Raw genomic sequence first — 15,855 nt, forward strand, 5'->3', positions numbered from 1 at the left:
CCAATGAGCGTACCTCCGTCCTATTTAAACTCTATATATAATTCTTACCTATATCCCTACCTGCGGACACTTATTCACTTTCCCTATAAAAACCCATGGAAATATGTGCTTTGTACTCTACGTGTGATCGGGAACCGTTTTAGAACAATTTCTATAGGCAACTATAGGCAGAGGCATATTATGCTGTTGACAACAAAACGTTATTGTGTATGTACTGACACACAGTTGTTTCTGCTCTTTCAGATTGTGGAGTGGCACCTCTGAACTCAAAGACAAGGATAGTGGGTGGAGAAAATGCTACAGCTGGGTCTTGGCCGTGGCAGGTCAGCCTGCATATCAATTACCTGACGTTTGGTTTTCACATCTGCGGGGCGACCCTGATCAGTGCCCAGTGGGTACTCACAGCAGCCCACTGCATCGGAATGTAAGAAAAACTCATCTGGCATCTGTTGACTATGTATTGTTATATTTTAGATATATACAAAGCTTCCCAGTTTTGATAAAGTGGAGTAGCCGTTCATTTTACAGTCTTAAAACAGATTTGGCCTAAATATTTATTTCTCAGAAGCTATCAAAACCTGAACATAACCATAACGTACCTTTTGACAGATAATTCTTCATAAATTGAAAAAAGATTGAGTCTTTTGATAGTATTACCTTCTTATGTAATCCTGTAATTTTTTATGTTGAGTCTGGCTCTTTTCATTCTCCAGACCGTCAGAATGGTGTGGGTCAGACTTCTCATGTTCCTACAGTTGCTTGCTTTTCTCGTTTGACTAACTGAAATTTACTGATACACCAGCTGTCTAGTTCTGATCAAACTTATTGCAACCTGTGAGACTCAATGATTAATATTCATTGATTTGTTATTTTATGCAGAAACTCGCCAAGTGCATATATTCTCTACTTTGGAAGAGAGACTCAGTCTGGCTCTAACATTCATGAGGTAAACCGCAACGTGTCTGAGATCATCGTCCATCCTGACTACAACAACACCTTGTTCAACAACGACATCGCCCTCATGAAGCTTGAAAGCCCCGTCACTTTCACCGACTACATCAGACCCGTCTGTCTGGCGAGTAACTCCAGCCAGTTTCACAACGCCACCCCCTGCTGGGCCACTGGTTGGTGCAGACTTGGAATTAATGGTAAGTATTGGCATGCTAACATGCTTACCCAAGATAGTAAATCTGCTAAATATCAAAATGTTAGCGTTGTTAGCGTGGACATTGTCAGCATGTTAGCATACTGCTCAAAGCACTGCTGTGCCTGGTGCAGACTTACAGAGCCACTTGCATGGCTGTAGTCCTGTTTCCTAACAGTTAATCATGTCTTCACACATCTCTTTTTCTATCTAAGTCGTCCCCTTCATGTGTCTTGAACAAATGAATAGTGCAATACCTATTGCATTGGCAGAAGACTTCTTAAGTACTGTTGGGCTTGTCTCAGAATAAACACTCACAAAAACAATAAAACCAAAATCTCAGCAATCCACAAAAGGTCTTTGACTAGAAAACCAGCAAAGAATAAAAATATCCTTAAAACTGTGTGAAAGACACTTTACCCTCTGATTTCATACTCCTTCTCCCACAGAGCCCAACGAAGCCTTTGACTCACTGCAGGAAGTTCAGATTCCCGTCATTGGAGAAAACCAGTGCCGTTGCAACTACAAACCAATATCAGAGGCAAACATCACTGACCAAATGATTTGTGCGGGACAAGAAAACAAAGGAACATGCCAGGTTAAAATAATAATAATCCATTGTTGTGTGATTTAAAGCTTTACTGACCACTTTGATCTTTCTTCTTTCTTACAACTCTACGCACACAGATAAAATACTAGCTCTGATCTTACACTTCTCTTCCATTTCCTAGCATAATGTTAACTTTGATATATTTCTATTAAAATGTGTTTGTCAGTGAGAATGTTTGAGGCTTTGTAAGGCCACTCAAGGCTTATTCTGTCCATGTCCCAGCAGTATTAATTATGGGTGGGTATTGTTTGGATTTTATTTATACTACTCCTCTCATCAATACTGGTCCTCTCAGACTGACACCCCTCAACCACAATGTCCACCTGCTCTACAAAAAACACATTAACACCTACATGTTGAAAAAGTACCAATAAACAAACAGATAATGTTATTAATTCTCTGGTGTTTATTACATTTAGCACCAGAGGATTTTAGGTTCCGGTACCTATCCCCAGTATCAACTAACTGTTTTGTCCTTTCTTTTTTAGGGGGACTCTGGTGGTCCTTTGCAATGCAAACAAGCCTCGCAGTGGGTGCAGTCTGGCATCACCAGTTTTGGAATACCTTGTGCCCTGGCTGGTTTTCCTGAAGTCTATGCCCGAGTATCTGAGTTCCAGACTTGGATCATGGGTCAAGTGGATGGGGCAAACGTTAGCTTTGTAACATTCACCTCCAGTGGCACCAATGAAGACAACAACTTTGTGTGTAGCGCCATAGCAAAAGCAAACACCACAGTTGAAGCAAACACCACATCAGAACCACACACCACATCAGAACCAAACACCACAGTAGAACCAAACACCACAGTAGAACCAAACACCACATCAGAACCAAACACCACATCAGAACCAAACAGCAAAGCAGAACCAAACACCACATCAGAACCAAACAGCAAAGTAGAACCAAACACCACATCAGAACCAAACACCACATCAGAACCAAACACCACAGCAGAACCAAACACCACATCAGAACCAAACAGCAAAGCAGAACCAAACACCACAGCAGAAGTAAACGTAACCTCAACTGTTGCAACTAGTACAGTTGTTAGTGACAGTGTTGCTGCAGAACAAATGTGTACATTTGTTCCTTTGTTGTGTTACATTATGTTTGTCTTATAATTTATTCCTTACATGCATAATATCACAATGATTGCAGTGGTGTTTGTATTGTTTTTTTTCCTCTTGGGCTATTCTAATGTAACACAAACATTCAATCAAAGATCTTCTCTAAAAATCAGCCTTCATTTTCATATATAACCATTCACTCTTGATAGTGATACAAATAATAAAACATGGTCTGCTTTTCTCTATCAGTCACAATAGGGTGAAATTAAAAAACCTAAATGAAAGAAAATGTATGGATTTAATGGGTTTAGTCTTAACTGACACTATTTCTGGTTTGATTTGATTTTCTATACCGATTTCCACGCCTTGAAGTTAATTTAGATTCCACGATACGTTTATTTTATACTTTGTGTGAATAATAACCTCATAGCCTTATCAAGAGCCTCTTGGTCGTGCACCTCTGAATTTTTGTAACTTAAAATAGAATTAGACAAAACGTTTTGATCTGCTTTAGAAACAGGATTTCAAAACCTTAATTTGTGCTAGACCAATCAAATTCTTTACAGGATATAGTCTGTGGGGCTTTGCTATCATCTGGGGTTGCTGCAGTTAGTCAGGTCGAGGTTCAGCAACGACCAGGTTATTCCATTAATGGATTTTTTCTTCCCTGATGGCACAGGCATATTCCAAGATGACAATGCCAGGATTCGTCAGGCTCAAATTGTGAAAGAGTGGTTCAGGGAGCATGAGACATCATTTTCACACATGGAGTCCAGACCTTAACCCCAATGAGAATCTTTGGGATGTGCTGGAGAAGGCTTTGTGCAGCGGTCAGACTCTACCATCATCAGTACAAGATCTTGGTGAGAAATTAATATACTAAATGTAGTGGTATACAGTTTAGACAGACAGCTCAGCTTTTTTTATTTTTTATCATTTAGTGAACTATGATGTACACTACCAAGCATCAGTCATGTTAGTACAGTCCTAAAGTAATAGATTAATTTATATCCAGACAGAAAGATCTAGAGATGGAAACAAAGTATGCTTTGAGGCATTACCAGCTACCGTAGATTTAATTGATTAATGCACGGTATGTCTGACAAACGATGAAAGAAAAACAGGCTTGACCAGGAAGTGGCCACACAATTGCTGACTACATTTTAAGCACTAACTGATTAAATAGATTGTGTTGACTAGTTTAGACTCCCTTACTGGAAACATTCACCTGGTAGTTTCCGTTCCATTGAAATAAACGTCACACTGACCGGGTCAGGCAGCCATTTTTTAGTTTTACTCATGCCAAACAGTTGGTATGCAATCGGCATGCACTGGCATCATTGAACCAAACAACATTTAATCTTGTTTTTAAAACAGATTAAATAAAGTGGTGACCACAAATTGATTTTGTTTTTATCAATCCTAATGAGGATAAACCAAAGGAGGCAATCCTCCTTCAATGCTTCCTATTATATACTAAATGTAGTGGTATACAGTTGTGGACAGACAGCTCAGCTTTTTTTTTTTTTTTTATCATTAAGTGAACTATGATGTACACTACCAAGCATCCGTCATGTTAGTACAGTCCTAAAGTAATAGATTAATTTATATCCAGACAGAAAGATCTAGAGATAGAAACAAAGTATGCTTTGAGGCATTACCAGCTACCGTAGATTTAATTGATTAATGCACGGTATGTCTGAAGACAAACGATGAAAGAAAAACAGGTTTGACCAGGAAGTGGCCACATGCACTTACTGTGTCTATATATAGATGCAGAGGTATCAAAAGACAAAAACTCAACCAGAAAGGCATAAGGCAAGAGGTTTGTGACGGCACAGTATGGCAGCCTTGACTGTGGGGATTCTCCTGATATGTGCAGTCCTTGCTGGACAAGGTGAGCTTCACCCTGATTTACCAGTTTATTATGTATTTTTGACCAATATATCTTTTTTTTTTTAAAGTATATGTTTTTTTTTGTTCACTGTGTTAGAGAGGTTTTGATTTTATGGCCATCTTTATGGATGTATATGTTGCGCTGGATTGTACAGTCCTGACATGTCTGGTTATTTTACAGACTGTTAATCACAGCTTTAAATATGACCTGAATATGTACTAAATAAAGACTAGGGCTGGACTTGAATATTCAATAAATGGGTTATTCGCAATATAGTAACGAAGTAGAAATACTTTGTTCCTGTACTTAAGTAGTTTTTTTTGGATATTTGTACTCTACTATCTATATTTCTGTTGACTTTTTACATTTACTTCACTACATTTTGCAAAGAACACTGGTGCTTTTACTCGATACAGTTCCCCTGAAACCTTCATTAATCGCTACAAAACCTATTTTTAGAAGAAAAATTAATCATTAGACCGACATCGGGGACCAAGCAGGTTTGGAGAATCACGATATTTTGCCTCGAGTCCAGCGGTCCCAAACCTTTTTCACGTAACCGGTCCGGTTACGTGAAGACAATACTTTCACGGACCGGTTACGCGAAGACAATACTTTCACGGACCGGTTACGTGAAGACAATACTTTCACGGACCGGTTACGTGAAGACAATACTTTCACGGACCGGGTCTCATCTCCGGATGACGGCAGCAGTGACACCTGACGTTCGTTTGTTATGTCCAGTCTACTCTGTGAAATGGAAATGGAGGCAGAGTTTTCCTGCTTTTATGGCGATTTTAGGATACTCTGTCTTGGTTTTAATCCAGAACACCGACAGAGTTGAACCAGATTTAAGTTTCATTTTTGGGGAAACATAGGAGGTTGCGCAAAGACAGATGTATCCGGTCATTTTTTCAAAATAAAACATATTTCCATTCTTGATTTTTTTTCTTTTTTTTCTCTCCATTCTTTCTGCGCCGCTGGTACCATGGGACCCACTGACCCACGAACCGGTACCGGGCGGAATGAGCACACTTATAAACCCACTGTTACATCTCCTTCATAGTGTCATATTGCTTTTTGGAACATTATGATAATAAGTTGATAGTAGCTGCAAAAGTATACATATGTACAATATATCATGTTGAACATTGTTGCTGCTGGATGGATCACAGACAACACAACTCCTGCTCTTTGGTCATGCAGGACACAGCACTTAAAAGAATAAACTTCATAATTCTCAAAATTCTGACCCTTTGCTTAATTATTAACAGCATGTACATTTTATATTAGACACATACTTTTGATACTTAAGTACAGAAAATATCAGATACTTTCAGACTTTTACTCAACTAGTATTCTAATAGGTGACTTTCACTTTTACTTAAGTCATTTTCCAGAAAGGTATCTTTACTTTTACGCAAGTATGGCTTTTGAATACTTTATACACCACTGGTTATTCATCTGCTGTGTAGGTATTCTGTTTCAATTTGGGTATATATATGTATATAATCTCAGGCCTTACTGATGACCCCTTTCCCACAGAGGGTTATGTGCGTCCGGTGAGTGCAATGCTGATTATGTTACTGCTTTTTTACATTTGCAGTCGTATAATTCATGAACAAGCTACAGCGCTGTTGCTGCTGCTTGGCACTGGGGCTGCTGCTGCCTCTTCCCGCGGCCTCATCGCGGCCAAAGTGCACTGCTGCCACCTGCGCATCTGTGCTGCAATGTCTTGTCTGTCTGTGTCATTAATTGCCTCTGTCTCTTGGTGTTTATGCAACGTTCACTTGAGGCGTAAAAACAGCAATCGTGAGCTCAACGTAACACAATTTTGATAAATAATATTATGGGAATTCTTTGTTTGAGATACAGGAAATGTGTTGTTTTCATGACACAAGTCTGTTCCACATATCCAAAAAGTTAAAGCGCTCCTCGAGTCATGGCGGTCCATGCTCGCGCTGCAGGTTTGGTTCCTCCTCATAAGCAGTTGATGAAGCAGCTGGAACCGTAGTGCCACATTGTGTCTGTAGTTACTCATATCTGCTACAATACTAATGCTCATCTCTCTTCCCTACAGGGTCAAAGGCTCAGGGTAAGCACAGTCACATTTCATTTATTATTACAACGTTAAACACAGCTACAAATGAAACACATGTAATCTGCCTCACTTTATTGTGTATGTACTGACACACAGTTGTCTCTGCTCTGTCAGATTGTGGTGTGGCACCTCTGAACTCAAAGACAAGGATAGTGGGTGGAGAAAATGCTACAGCTGGGTCTTGGCCGTGGCAGGTCAGCCTGCATGTCACTAACAGGCCACTTAGCTTTCACATCTGCGGGGCGACCCTGATCAGTGCCCAGTGGGTACTCACAGCAGCCCACTGCATCGTAATGTAAGAAAAACTCACAGCACCGGCATCTGTTGACTATGTATTGTTATATTTTAGATATCTACAAAGCTTCCAAGTTTTGATAAAGTGGAGTAGCCGTTCATTTTACAGTCTTAAAGCAGATTTGGCTTAAGTACTTATTTTTCAGAAGTTACCAAAACCTGAACATAACCATAACGTACATTTTGACAGACTATTGTTAATGAGTTGAAAAAAGATTGAGTCTTTTAGTGCTACCTTCTTATGTGAGTAGTCTAAGTATTCTTTGAATTTAATGCCATGAAAAAATTCACAGATAATTTATAATCCCTCTCCGGGTTCTTCATAGAGAAAAATGTCAGGAAATAAATAACACTTTTTTTTTTTATACGTTATGAACCGTCCACATATACATGCATTAATATCTTTACTTCTACCGGATTAAAGTGGAGGCCCTGTCTTTTATTCTCCCGTTACAATGGTGATTCACAGTACCAAGGATTCTGATCAGCTGTTTGAAAACCACGGTTTTAATATTAGGATTCATCAACTCAGAGTTTATTCAGCCTGCTTTCTGAAACAGTCCGCTGCTCATCTATATTTTTTATGTTGAGTCTGGCTCTTTTCATTCTCCAGACCGTCAGAATGGTGTGGGTCAGACTTCTCATGGTCCTACAGTTGCTTGCTTTTCTCGTTTGACTAACTGAAATTTACTGATACACCAGCTGTCTAGTTCTGATCAAACTTATTGCAACCTGTGAGACTCAATGATTAATATTCATTGATTTGTTATTTTATCCAGAAACTCGCCAAGTGCATATATTCTCTACTTTGGAAGAGAGACTCAGTCTGGCTCTAACATTCATGAGGTAAACCGCAACGTGTCCGAGATCATCGTCCATCCTGACTACAACAACACCTTGTTCAACAACGACATCGCCCTCATGAAGCTTGAAAGCCCCGTCACGTTCACTGACTACATCAGACCCGTCTGTCTGGCGAGTAACTCCAGCCAGTTTCACAACGCCACCCCCTGCTGGGCCACTGGTTGGGGTAGACTTGGAAACACTGGTGAGTATTGGCATGCTAACATGATAACCCACGATAGTAAATCTGCTAAATATCAAAATGTTAGCGTTGTTAGCGTGGACATTGTCAGCATGTTAGCATACTGCTCAAAGCACTGCTGTGCCTGGTGCAGACTTACAGAGCCACTTGCATGGCTGTAGTCCTGTTTCCTAACAGTTAATCATGTCTTCACACATCTCTTTTTCTATCTAAGTCGTCCCCTTCATGTGTCTTGAACAAATGAATAGTGCAATACCTATTGCATTGGCAGAAGACTTCTTAAGTACTGTTGGGCTTGTCTCAGAATAAACACAAAACACAAAAAAAAATAAAAATCTCAGCAATCCACAAAAGGACTTTGCCGAGAAAACCAGCAAAGAATAAAAATATCCTTAAAACTGTGTGAAAGACACTTTACCCTCTGATTTCATACTCCTTCTCCCACAGAGCCCAACGAAGCCTTTGACTCACTGCAGGAAGTTCAGATTCCCGTCATTGGAGAAAACCAGTGCCGTTGCAACTACAGCCCATCATCAGGGACAACCATCACTGACCAAATGATTTGTGCGGGACAAGAAAACAAAGGAACATGCCAGGTTAAAATAATAATAATCCATTGTTGTATGATTTAAAGTAAAGCTTTACTGACCACTTTGATCTTTCTTCTTTCTTACAACTCTACGCACACAGATAAAATACTAGCTCTGATCTTACACTTCTCTTCCATTTCCTAGCATAATGTTAACTTTGATATATTTATATTAAAATGTGTTCGTCAGTGAGAATGTTTGAGGCTTTGTAAGGCCACTCAAAGCTTATTCTGTCCATGTCCCAGCAGTATTAATTATGGGGATGTTTGGACTTTATTTATACTACTCCTCTTATCAATACTCCTTACTGATGCCCCTCAACCACAATGTCCACCTGCTCTACAAAAAACACATTAACACCTACATGTTGAAAAAGTACCAATAAACAAACAGATAATGTTATTAATTCTCTGGTGTTTATTACATTTAGCACCAGAGGATTTTAGGTTCCGGTACCTATCCCCAGTATCAACTAACTGTTTTGTCCTTTCTTTTTTAGGGGGACTCTGGTGGTCCTTTGCAATGCAAACAAGCCTCGCAGTGGGTGCAGTCTGGCATCGCCAGTTTTGGAGTACCTTGTGCCCTGGCTGGTTTTCCTGAAGTCTATGCCCGAGTATCTGAGTTCCAGACTTGGATCATGGGTCAAGTGGATGGGGCAAACGTTAGCTTTGTAACATTCACCTCCAGTGGCACCAATGAAGACAACAACTTTGTGTGTAACACTGCAGCAGCAAATGTTGTAACTGTTGTTAGTGGCAGATGTCTACAATTCTTCCTTTGTTGTGTTACATTATGTTTGTCTTATAATTTATAGTTTACATAATAACACAATGATTGCAGTGGCATTTGTGTTGCAAAACTGTCCCCACACTGTAGCACTTTCTTTTTTCTGTGAGTCAGAATGCACGGGCAACACAAATAAATCCTGTGCCTTTATTTTGAAGGGGATTTTTTATGCAGAGTGAAGTCAGTTCACATTGCTTAATGCTGCGTCCACAACATGAACGTGAATTTACGTAGTTCGCTTCATTCCAGACTTTTCTATTTCATGTTATGTTGTGAATGAAAGCACTTCTGAGTTGGTTAAAAAAGGCGGAAGTTATAAAATGTGTGTTGTACGCTGTGTCCTTAAGATGCACTTTGTGGTTTTTAATTGAATGTAAAAGGGACCAATTATTTATGTTGGCATACTGTGATATTCTCTCAGGTTCAAACTGCGCCATCTTTTCTTTAAATAAACTTCAGAAGTTGAAAATGTTCCTTGATTTAGGTCTCAGCTTGTCATTCATGGATGACGGTGGCTCCTGCAGCCAGACCAGTTGAGAACCACTGCCCCAGACCACTTGCATGTTCTTACTAACTCACAACTATTTCTTTAGCCAGAGTTGTGTTCTCAACTGTGACAAATCATCTTTTGACAAAGTTATTGTACTAACATGTGTTTAAAGTTTGTTATTTTCTACAAAATATTTTCTACAAAAGATCTTTCGATATATATTCTATAGATATGGTAAAGAAGATATTTATTTTATTATAGGGGGTCTTTTTCTTAATAAAATGAAAACTTCAAAGGTAACAATTTTTAAAAATGAAAATAAGCGTTACATTGATCATTATACACCAATATCCCTTCTTCCTCAATTTTCAAGATTGTTTCTCCCTCACTGCTCATATTTTAGGCTGAAACTTAAAACAGGATAGAAAAACACAGTTTGTGAAGTTTGTAATCAGGATCTTTTGTAAAACCTGTAAGAATTATTATCAACATATTTTCATTATTTGAACAGAAAATCAAAGAGAAAGGTGTTTGTTTCTGACGATTCACCTCTCTATCAAGTTCATTGAAGCCCTATTAGTTTGCTGTGTCTGTGCTGCTGCACTGACTGCTGTTATTGATGCTCATTGCTCCTCTCCTCCAGTTGGAGGCGGTGTCGCACAAACTGGTTTCTGAAGGTTTTCATGGCAGCCAGAATATAAAGAAGCAACGGTAAAGCTGATGTAGCATGTAAAGACATTTCTGTTGTCTCATCCTTTTGTTGTTTGTTCAACATTAGAACGAGTGTAAAAAAGACTGTAGCCTATTCTACTATTGTTCAGTCTGCGTCTATTCACAGGTGTGATCCCACGACGGGGCGACACGGGGTCTTTGACCTGCTCCGTCTCCGACCTGGGCCTGTGCTCCTCTCTCGCCCAGGAGCACCATATCGATACCGAACATAGTGCGGACACCCGATCAACACAGTCTGCTGCAGCTCAGAGCTCCTGAGCTCAAACCATCCGGCAGTTTATTCTACACATAACTTCCGATCTCATACGAGCTAAACCTGATTTGACGCTCAATAACAAGACAATATATTCAACTGGAAAGCTGAAAAGCGGATCATATCACAATGTGGACATATTTTCTTGTCTGGTATGGAACTACTTTACTCTGGAGCATTTCTATGACAAAGGACCAACATGAGACTTACATTTAGGTGTATTTAGGTTTAAATGCCTTTTAACCTTTTTTAGGTCCTTATGTTGATAATATGCGAGTCTCTTGGTTTATTCAGTGAAGTCTGGTTTAACCACACAGACACTCCCACTTCCTGTCTAATTAGACCCATTGTTTGTGTGTAGACTGGCTCTATTATCACTTTCTAACTTCTGAGTTGTTAGTTCTGCTTACATGTGAATATAAAGTACTGTTCTTCAAAGATTCAATAAGGAAGTAAAGCAACATGAAAGGGTAAATACTTTATTCCACGGTACCAATACAAACCATTATCTGCACTTGCTGGAATCAGACCAAGGAAAAAAGTAAAAAGTAACATAAAAACAGTTTGGGAATCTTCTTCTGAAAAAAGGTTTAAAAATAAAAGGCAAGGGAATGGAGGCAGGACATTTTCTTAGAATGGCTGCAGCAACGACCCAACACGGAAGTTTCCCTTACACTTTCTACCAATATTCTTTGCTGATGTTCAATAGCAGTTTTCTAGATGGTGCCTATGAGGTCATGGCCTTCTCCATGATAACGTAATAATGTTGATAAGAAGGTGGAAAGGGAAATAGTGAGGGTCCATGCTTAATAAGCGTGGTTGGCCACAAACAGTGAGTCTGCACCAGCAGCGCTGGCTCCAGAGGAAGCATATTTGCCCTGGCAGGCCTGGTTGTTAGCCTAGAGACACAAAAAACGACAGTATTACTAAATGCACAGTACATATTTGAAGTTCTCAGAAGTAAACTCAACTGCATCTGAGTAACACATCACTATATATAGACATTACATTTGTATATGGTCACACATACCAGGGCTCTCTTGATGAACTCTTCCTGGCATGCTTTTCCATTCTCCTTCTTGCCGCACCAGGCTTTGAGGGCAGAAGCCTGCAGGGCACGGCCATATGAGAAGGTCAGAGCCCAGGGTCTGTGCAGAGGGCACTGGTTCATGGCATTCAGGTTGATGGAAGCCTCCTCCTCACTCTGGCCACCAGACAGGAAGGTAACACCTGTACAGGAAGCACATGAGAGCTTAGCAATGCACCTCTCTAGACATTTGAGTGAATGTAATGCAAACCATATTGTGTCTGCAAAGTTTGCAAATGTGTGCGTGTCACCAAGAGAGTATCATGTGCAGCCGCTCACCGGGGACTGCAGGGGGCACAGTGCGGCGCAGGGCAGTCACAGTCGCCATGGCAATCTCTTGGTTGCTGTACTTGTGCGAGCAGGAGTGTCCAGCGGTGACCATGTTAGGCTTGAGCAGGGTGCCTTCCAGGTAGACGTGGTGGTCAGACAGGGCCTTGTAGACGGCAGCCAGGACCTTCTCAGTCACGTACTGGCAGCGCTTCAGGTCATGGTCACCATCAGGGAGAATCTCAGGCTCAATGATAGGGACGATGCCGTGCTGAGAAGGGCAGAGACAAGCAAAGTCAAAATGATTGTGTCAGCATGACGGGAAGCTGTCAAAGGCCCGTTTGTAACTCGGAGGCTAATTGAAGGCTTTTGGGTCCATTCACAATGCCATACCATAATTTAGCTGGTAATTGAGCTGAAGCAAACATAATAATCCCACAGACTGTGCTTTTCTACTGATAACGTATATACAGTACAATGCTCTGTCCTTGCCTTGTAGCTTGTAAAATTAAATGAAGTCTTTTGTTTCTTACCATCTGGCAGATGCTGGCATAACGGGCCAGGACATTGGCGTTCTCCAAGATGGCCAGTTTTGAGGGAGTGGTGGGGGTGATCTTCAACACACAGCGCCACTTGGCAAAGTCAGCACCATCCTTCTTGTACTGGGCACAGCGCTCATACAGTCCATCGAGACCTGTGAAAGAGGGAGAGAGGACACTCTTGGTAAGTTAGACAAAGATATTAAAAGGTGTTGACCCCCTGATCTGTTCTACACTCACCCTGGGTGGTTGTCTCGCCGTTGGTTCCGGCCAGGGGGACAACACCTTTGTCGACCTTGATGCCCACTACCATGTTTCTTTCTTTGAGGTACTGGGTGAAGACCTTTCCATCGTCAGTCTTCTGGTACATGGTCTCATGGAAGAGGATGACGCCACCAATGCAAGGGTTGATGCGGTCATCAGCGGTGAAGAGGAGCTGGCGGTACAGCCTCCTGTTCTCCTCAGTATTCTCAGCATTGATGCTCTGGAAGCGCTTGGCCACGCTGCCTACAGGTTGAAGAGACACAAGATGAATGAAATCTGGATCCATCTGTTTGTTGAGTGTTTGTTTGAGCTTTTACAAACTTGCAAAAACAGTTTTAGTTCTGAGAAATGTACAATCAAGCCAGTCATAGTCATGACAAAGTTTCATGAATAATTCACAGAGTGTTTGAGTTTCTTTCATACCACATATACACATGCCAGCTCTGTACTAATTTTGCAGAGAGAAGTAACAGGAGAGGGAAAAGCTAAGTACCGCCAAAAGAATACAACGTTTTAGGTGGCCACCATGTCGCAATTGACTTTCATGGACTGAAAACACACCGTGGAAGGGTTAAAGTTATATGGTGAAAACAAGGCCGTGGTAGTGACTTGTAAATCACAAAGTAGCCACACCCAAAAACATACCCTACTTCATCGTCTATTTTATTCATAGTTTACTGTATTGAAGAAGACTAAAAACTATCATTTTAGATCATAAACTTGTGTTTGCAATGTTTACTGAGGTAATAAAGCAAGTGATAAGTAGGGCCCCTTTCTCATAGACTTGTATACAATCAGGCTTCTTTTTGCAACCAGAGGAGTCGCCCCCTGATGGCCAGCAGAACACACGCAAGTTTAAGGCCCTCTTGCATTGGCTGAACTTTTCACAACGATGCTGTTGGTAGACAATTTAATGAAACAATCTATGCCACTTGAATGTTGAGCCTTCTAAATAAGATTGTTTAACTATAAAAAAAAAAAGAGAATGTTCTCAAAATTCTTTACCGGTAGACTCGTCTGCGGCGAGGATTCCCTTGCCGGGAGCAACGATCTTGTGAGCAATATCGCTGAGCTCCTTTTTTTGCTCAGGAGTGAGGAAGGGAAATGAGTGAGGCATCCTGATTCTACGGAGAAGACAAGGGAAGACATGTCAGGAAATATTCAGTTGGGTAACAGGCAAGACACAGGAGATGTACGCAGAGATACAATGTGAGAAAGTTCAACAAAGGTTATGCTGCAAAGCATGACACTGGTGGTTATAGTTCTTCTTTTTAATGCATGAGAAACTACCTGATGAAAGAAGGGCAACACTTTCAGTTGAAAGTAAAAAGGATGTGGTGAAAACGAGAGGTGGCTACATAGTTTAATGTTTTCCTGTCATTTAAAATATTCATACAAGCTGCCTGACTGCAGTTGTTGCAGTAGCTATTATTGCTCCAGTACCATTGAGCACTTCATGAGCTGGGGTTAAACACTATTCCCCACACACAATATGCAATGGCACAGGGGATCCAGTGTCAGAGAGCCCTCCACCCTCCTCTGCAGATGACCAGCCTTGAAAATTCCTGACAAGCATGTGGGTAACCTATTCCCTTTTCTAACCTCTTATCCTGACCTTTTCCTCCCCCTTCACTGCCCCCTTCCATTCCCATTCCACCTCCCTGCTATCTGTTCTCCACACCCTTCCCCCCCCCCCTTCCGTCTGCTCTGTGCATCTGCTATCATTTGGCTGGACTAAATATACACAGTGTACTACTGCAAGGCAGTAAAAGCACTTTGGCTCAGCAAGAGTGCGGTAGCTAAAAGAGAATTGTGCAGTTTCACACCTCTTTATTCAGAAGTCCCTCCATGAGGCAACACACAGTCTGGACACATTTAGCCAGTTTAAAAAAGCCAAACTGGTGAGTCAAAACTGACCTCACAGAAACAATGCAGTGGAAACTTTTCATCAGACTCGGAGGGGCATCGCAACAACTGGTGATGCACTGAAGACATATGAGCTGAACCACATCGTAATGACAATTACTGTATTGTCGAACAATTTTAAATTTGATATACAGTTATATAATGCTGAGGGACAATACTTAATGCATATTTAAAATAACCAAGACATCTCAGCCTGTGTGAGCCTGTCAAAGGTTAGACAGAGGACAAACATATGTGGGTAAAATGTGACTTCAAAATGCTGAAAGACTTTCTTACCAGCAACCACAAGTTTGCTTGCAGCAACTCAATAGGTGAAACATTACATCCGTAGTATGTGCTAATTCGGTCATGTCGATTTATGCATTATAGGAACACAATATGCAAGAAAAAACCTCAATTTAAGTAATGCATCAATCTCAAAGTGGTTGTGAAATGTTCAGGTTTTTTTTTACCTTTGAGGTTAGAAGGAGAGCTGAGAGAAGAGAGAGGTAAGGAGAAGATCCGGCCTTCGTCTGTGGTAGCCCTGCAGCGCGCTGGATGGCCCTTGTATTTATCCTCCCATTGTGACCCCTCACATTTCAGCTGCCCAGCTATAAAAAGAACAGGACGCAACCAGAGATGGCTCATGACATTCAGAGAGACTGGTCCGGAGTAACATGTTGGTGAGCAGCCGGTGAAAGGGCAAAGAGTGTTTCAATGAATGGCAGAGAAATTGATAGAGTAGAGGGAGAGTTTAGGTGGGAAGTATAGCGGTAAGACAAGT

The 15,855-nt window shown here is 40.9% G+C and overlaps 3 protein-coding genes across 3 annotated transcripts in view; 2 read left to right on the forward strand and 1 right to left on the reverse strand.

The window, feature by feature from the left end:
* Positions 1-3,079, forward strand: part of LOC137789708 (chymotrypsin-like protease CTRL-1) — a 6,460-nt gene extending 3,381 nt beyond the window's left edge. Inside the window, exons 3-7 of the mRNA XM_068583470.1 lie at positions 244-424; positions 880-1,148; positions 1,594-1,742; positions 2,243-2,764; positions 3,071-3,079. Coding sequence (XP_068439571.1) covers positions 244-424; positions 880-1,148; positions 1,594-1,742; positions 2,243-2,764; positions 3,071-3,079 — 1,130 coding nt within the window. The remainder of the gene's footprint in view (positions 1-243; positions 425-879; positions 1,149-1,593; positions 1,743-2,242; positions 2,765-3,070) is intronic.
* A 3,581-nt stretch (positions 3,080-6,660) lies between these two features.
* zgc:123217 (uncharacterized protein LOC641414 homolog) lies at positions 6,661-9,607 on the forward strand. The gene is made up of 6 exons (XM_068583471.1): positions 6,661-6,685; positions 6,799-6,813; positions 6,934-7,114; positions 7,893-8,161; positions 8,606-8,754; positions 9,248-9,607. The coding sequence occupies exons 1-6, from the start codon at positions 6,661-6,663 to the stop codon at positions 9,560-9,562; spliced, it is 954 nt and encodes a 317-aa protein (XP_068439572.1). The 3' UTR covers positions 9,563-9,607.
* A 2,117-nt stretch (positions 9,608-11,724) lies between these two features.
* Positions 11,725-15,632, reverse strand: aldoab (aldolase a, fructose-bisphosphate, b). The gene is made up of 7 exons (XM_068583137.1): positions 15,545-15,632; positions 14,172-14,290; positions 13,143-13,409; positions 12,897-13,057; positions 12,376-12,634; positions 12,040-12,239; positions 11,725-11,908 (listed from the first exon to the last, which is right to left on the reverse strand). Exons 2-7 carry the CDS (start codon positions 14,281-14,283, stop codon positions 11,816-11,818), a joined length of 1,092 nt encoding a protein of 363 aa, XP_068439238.1. The 5' UTR covers positions 14,284-14,290; positions 15,545-15,632; the 3' UTR covers positions 11,725-11,815.
* Between the last annotated feature and the right edge of the window lie 223 nt (positions 15,633-15,855).

Source organism: Clinocottus analis, unplaced genomic scaffold (genome assembly GCF_023055335.1).
Source record: "Clinocottus analis isolate CAN_PGR_092001 unplaced genomic scaffold, fCliAna1.0.p SCAF_19, whole genome shotgun sequence".
In the NCBI taxonomy this organism is placed as follows: domain Eukaryota; kingdom Metazoa; phylum Chordata; class Actinopteri; order Perciformes; family Cottidae; genus Clinocottus; species Clinocottus analis.

Bases quoted from the DNA above. Each gene is read 5' to 3' on its own strand.
- aldoab (XM_068583137.1), bottom strand. From the start codon at position 14,283: ATGCCTCACTCATTTCCCTTCCTCACTCCTGAGCAAAAAAAGGAGCTC. The intron at 13,410-14,171 runs GTAAAGAATTTT...TTCAACCTGTAG, and splicing joins CGCCGCAGACGAGTCTACCG to GCAGCGTGGCCAAGCGCTTC. The intron at 11,909-12,039 runs GTATGTGTGACC...TTGTGTCTCTAG, and splicing joins AGTTCATCAAGAGAGCCCTG to GCTAACAACCAGGCCTGCCA.
- zgc:123217 (XM_068583471.1), top strand. From the start codon at position 6,661: ATGGCGGTCCATGCTCGCGCTGCAG. The intron at 7,115-7,892 runs GTAAGAAAAACT...TATTTTATCCAG, and splicing joins GCAGCCCACTGCATCGTAAT to AAACTCGCCAAGTGCATATA. The intron at 8,755-9,247 runs GTTAAAATAATA...TTTCTTTTTTAG, and splicing joins AAAACAAAGGAACATGCCAG to GGGGACTCTGGTGGTCCTTT.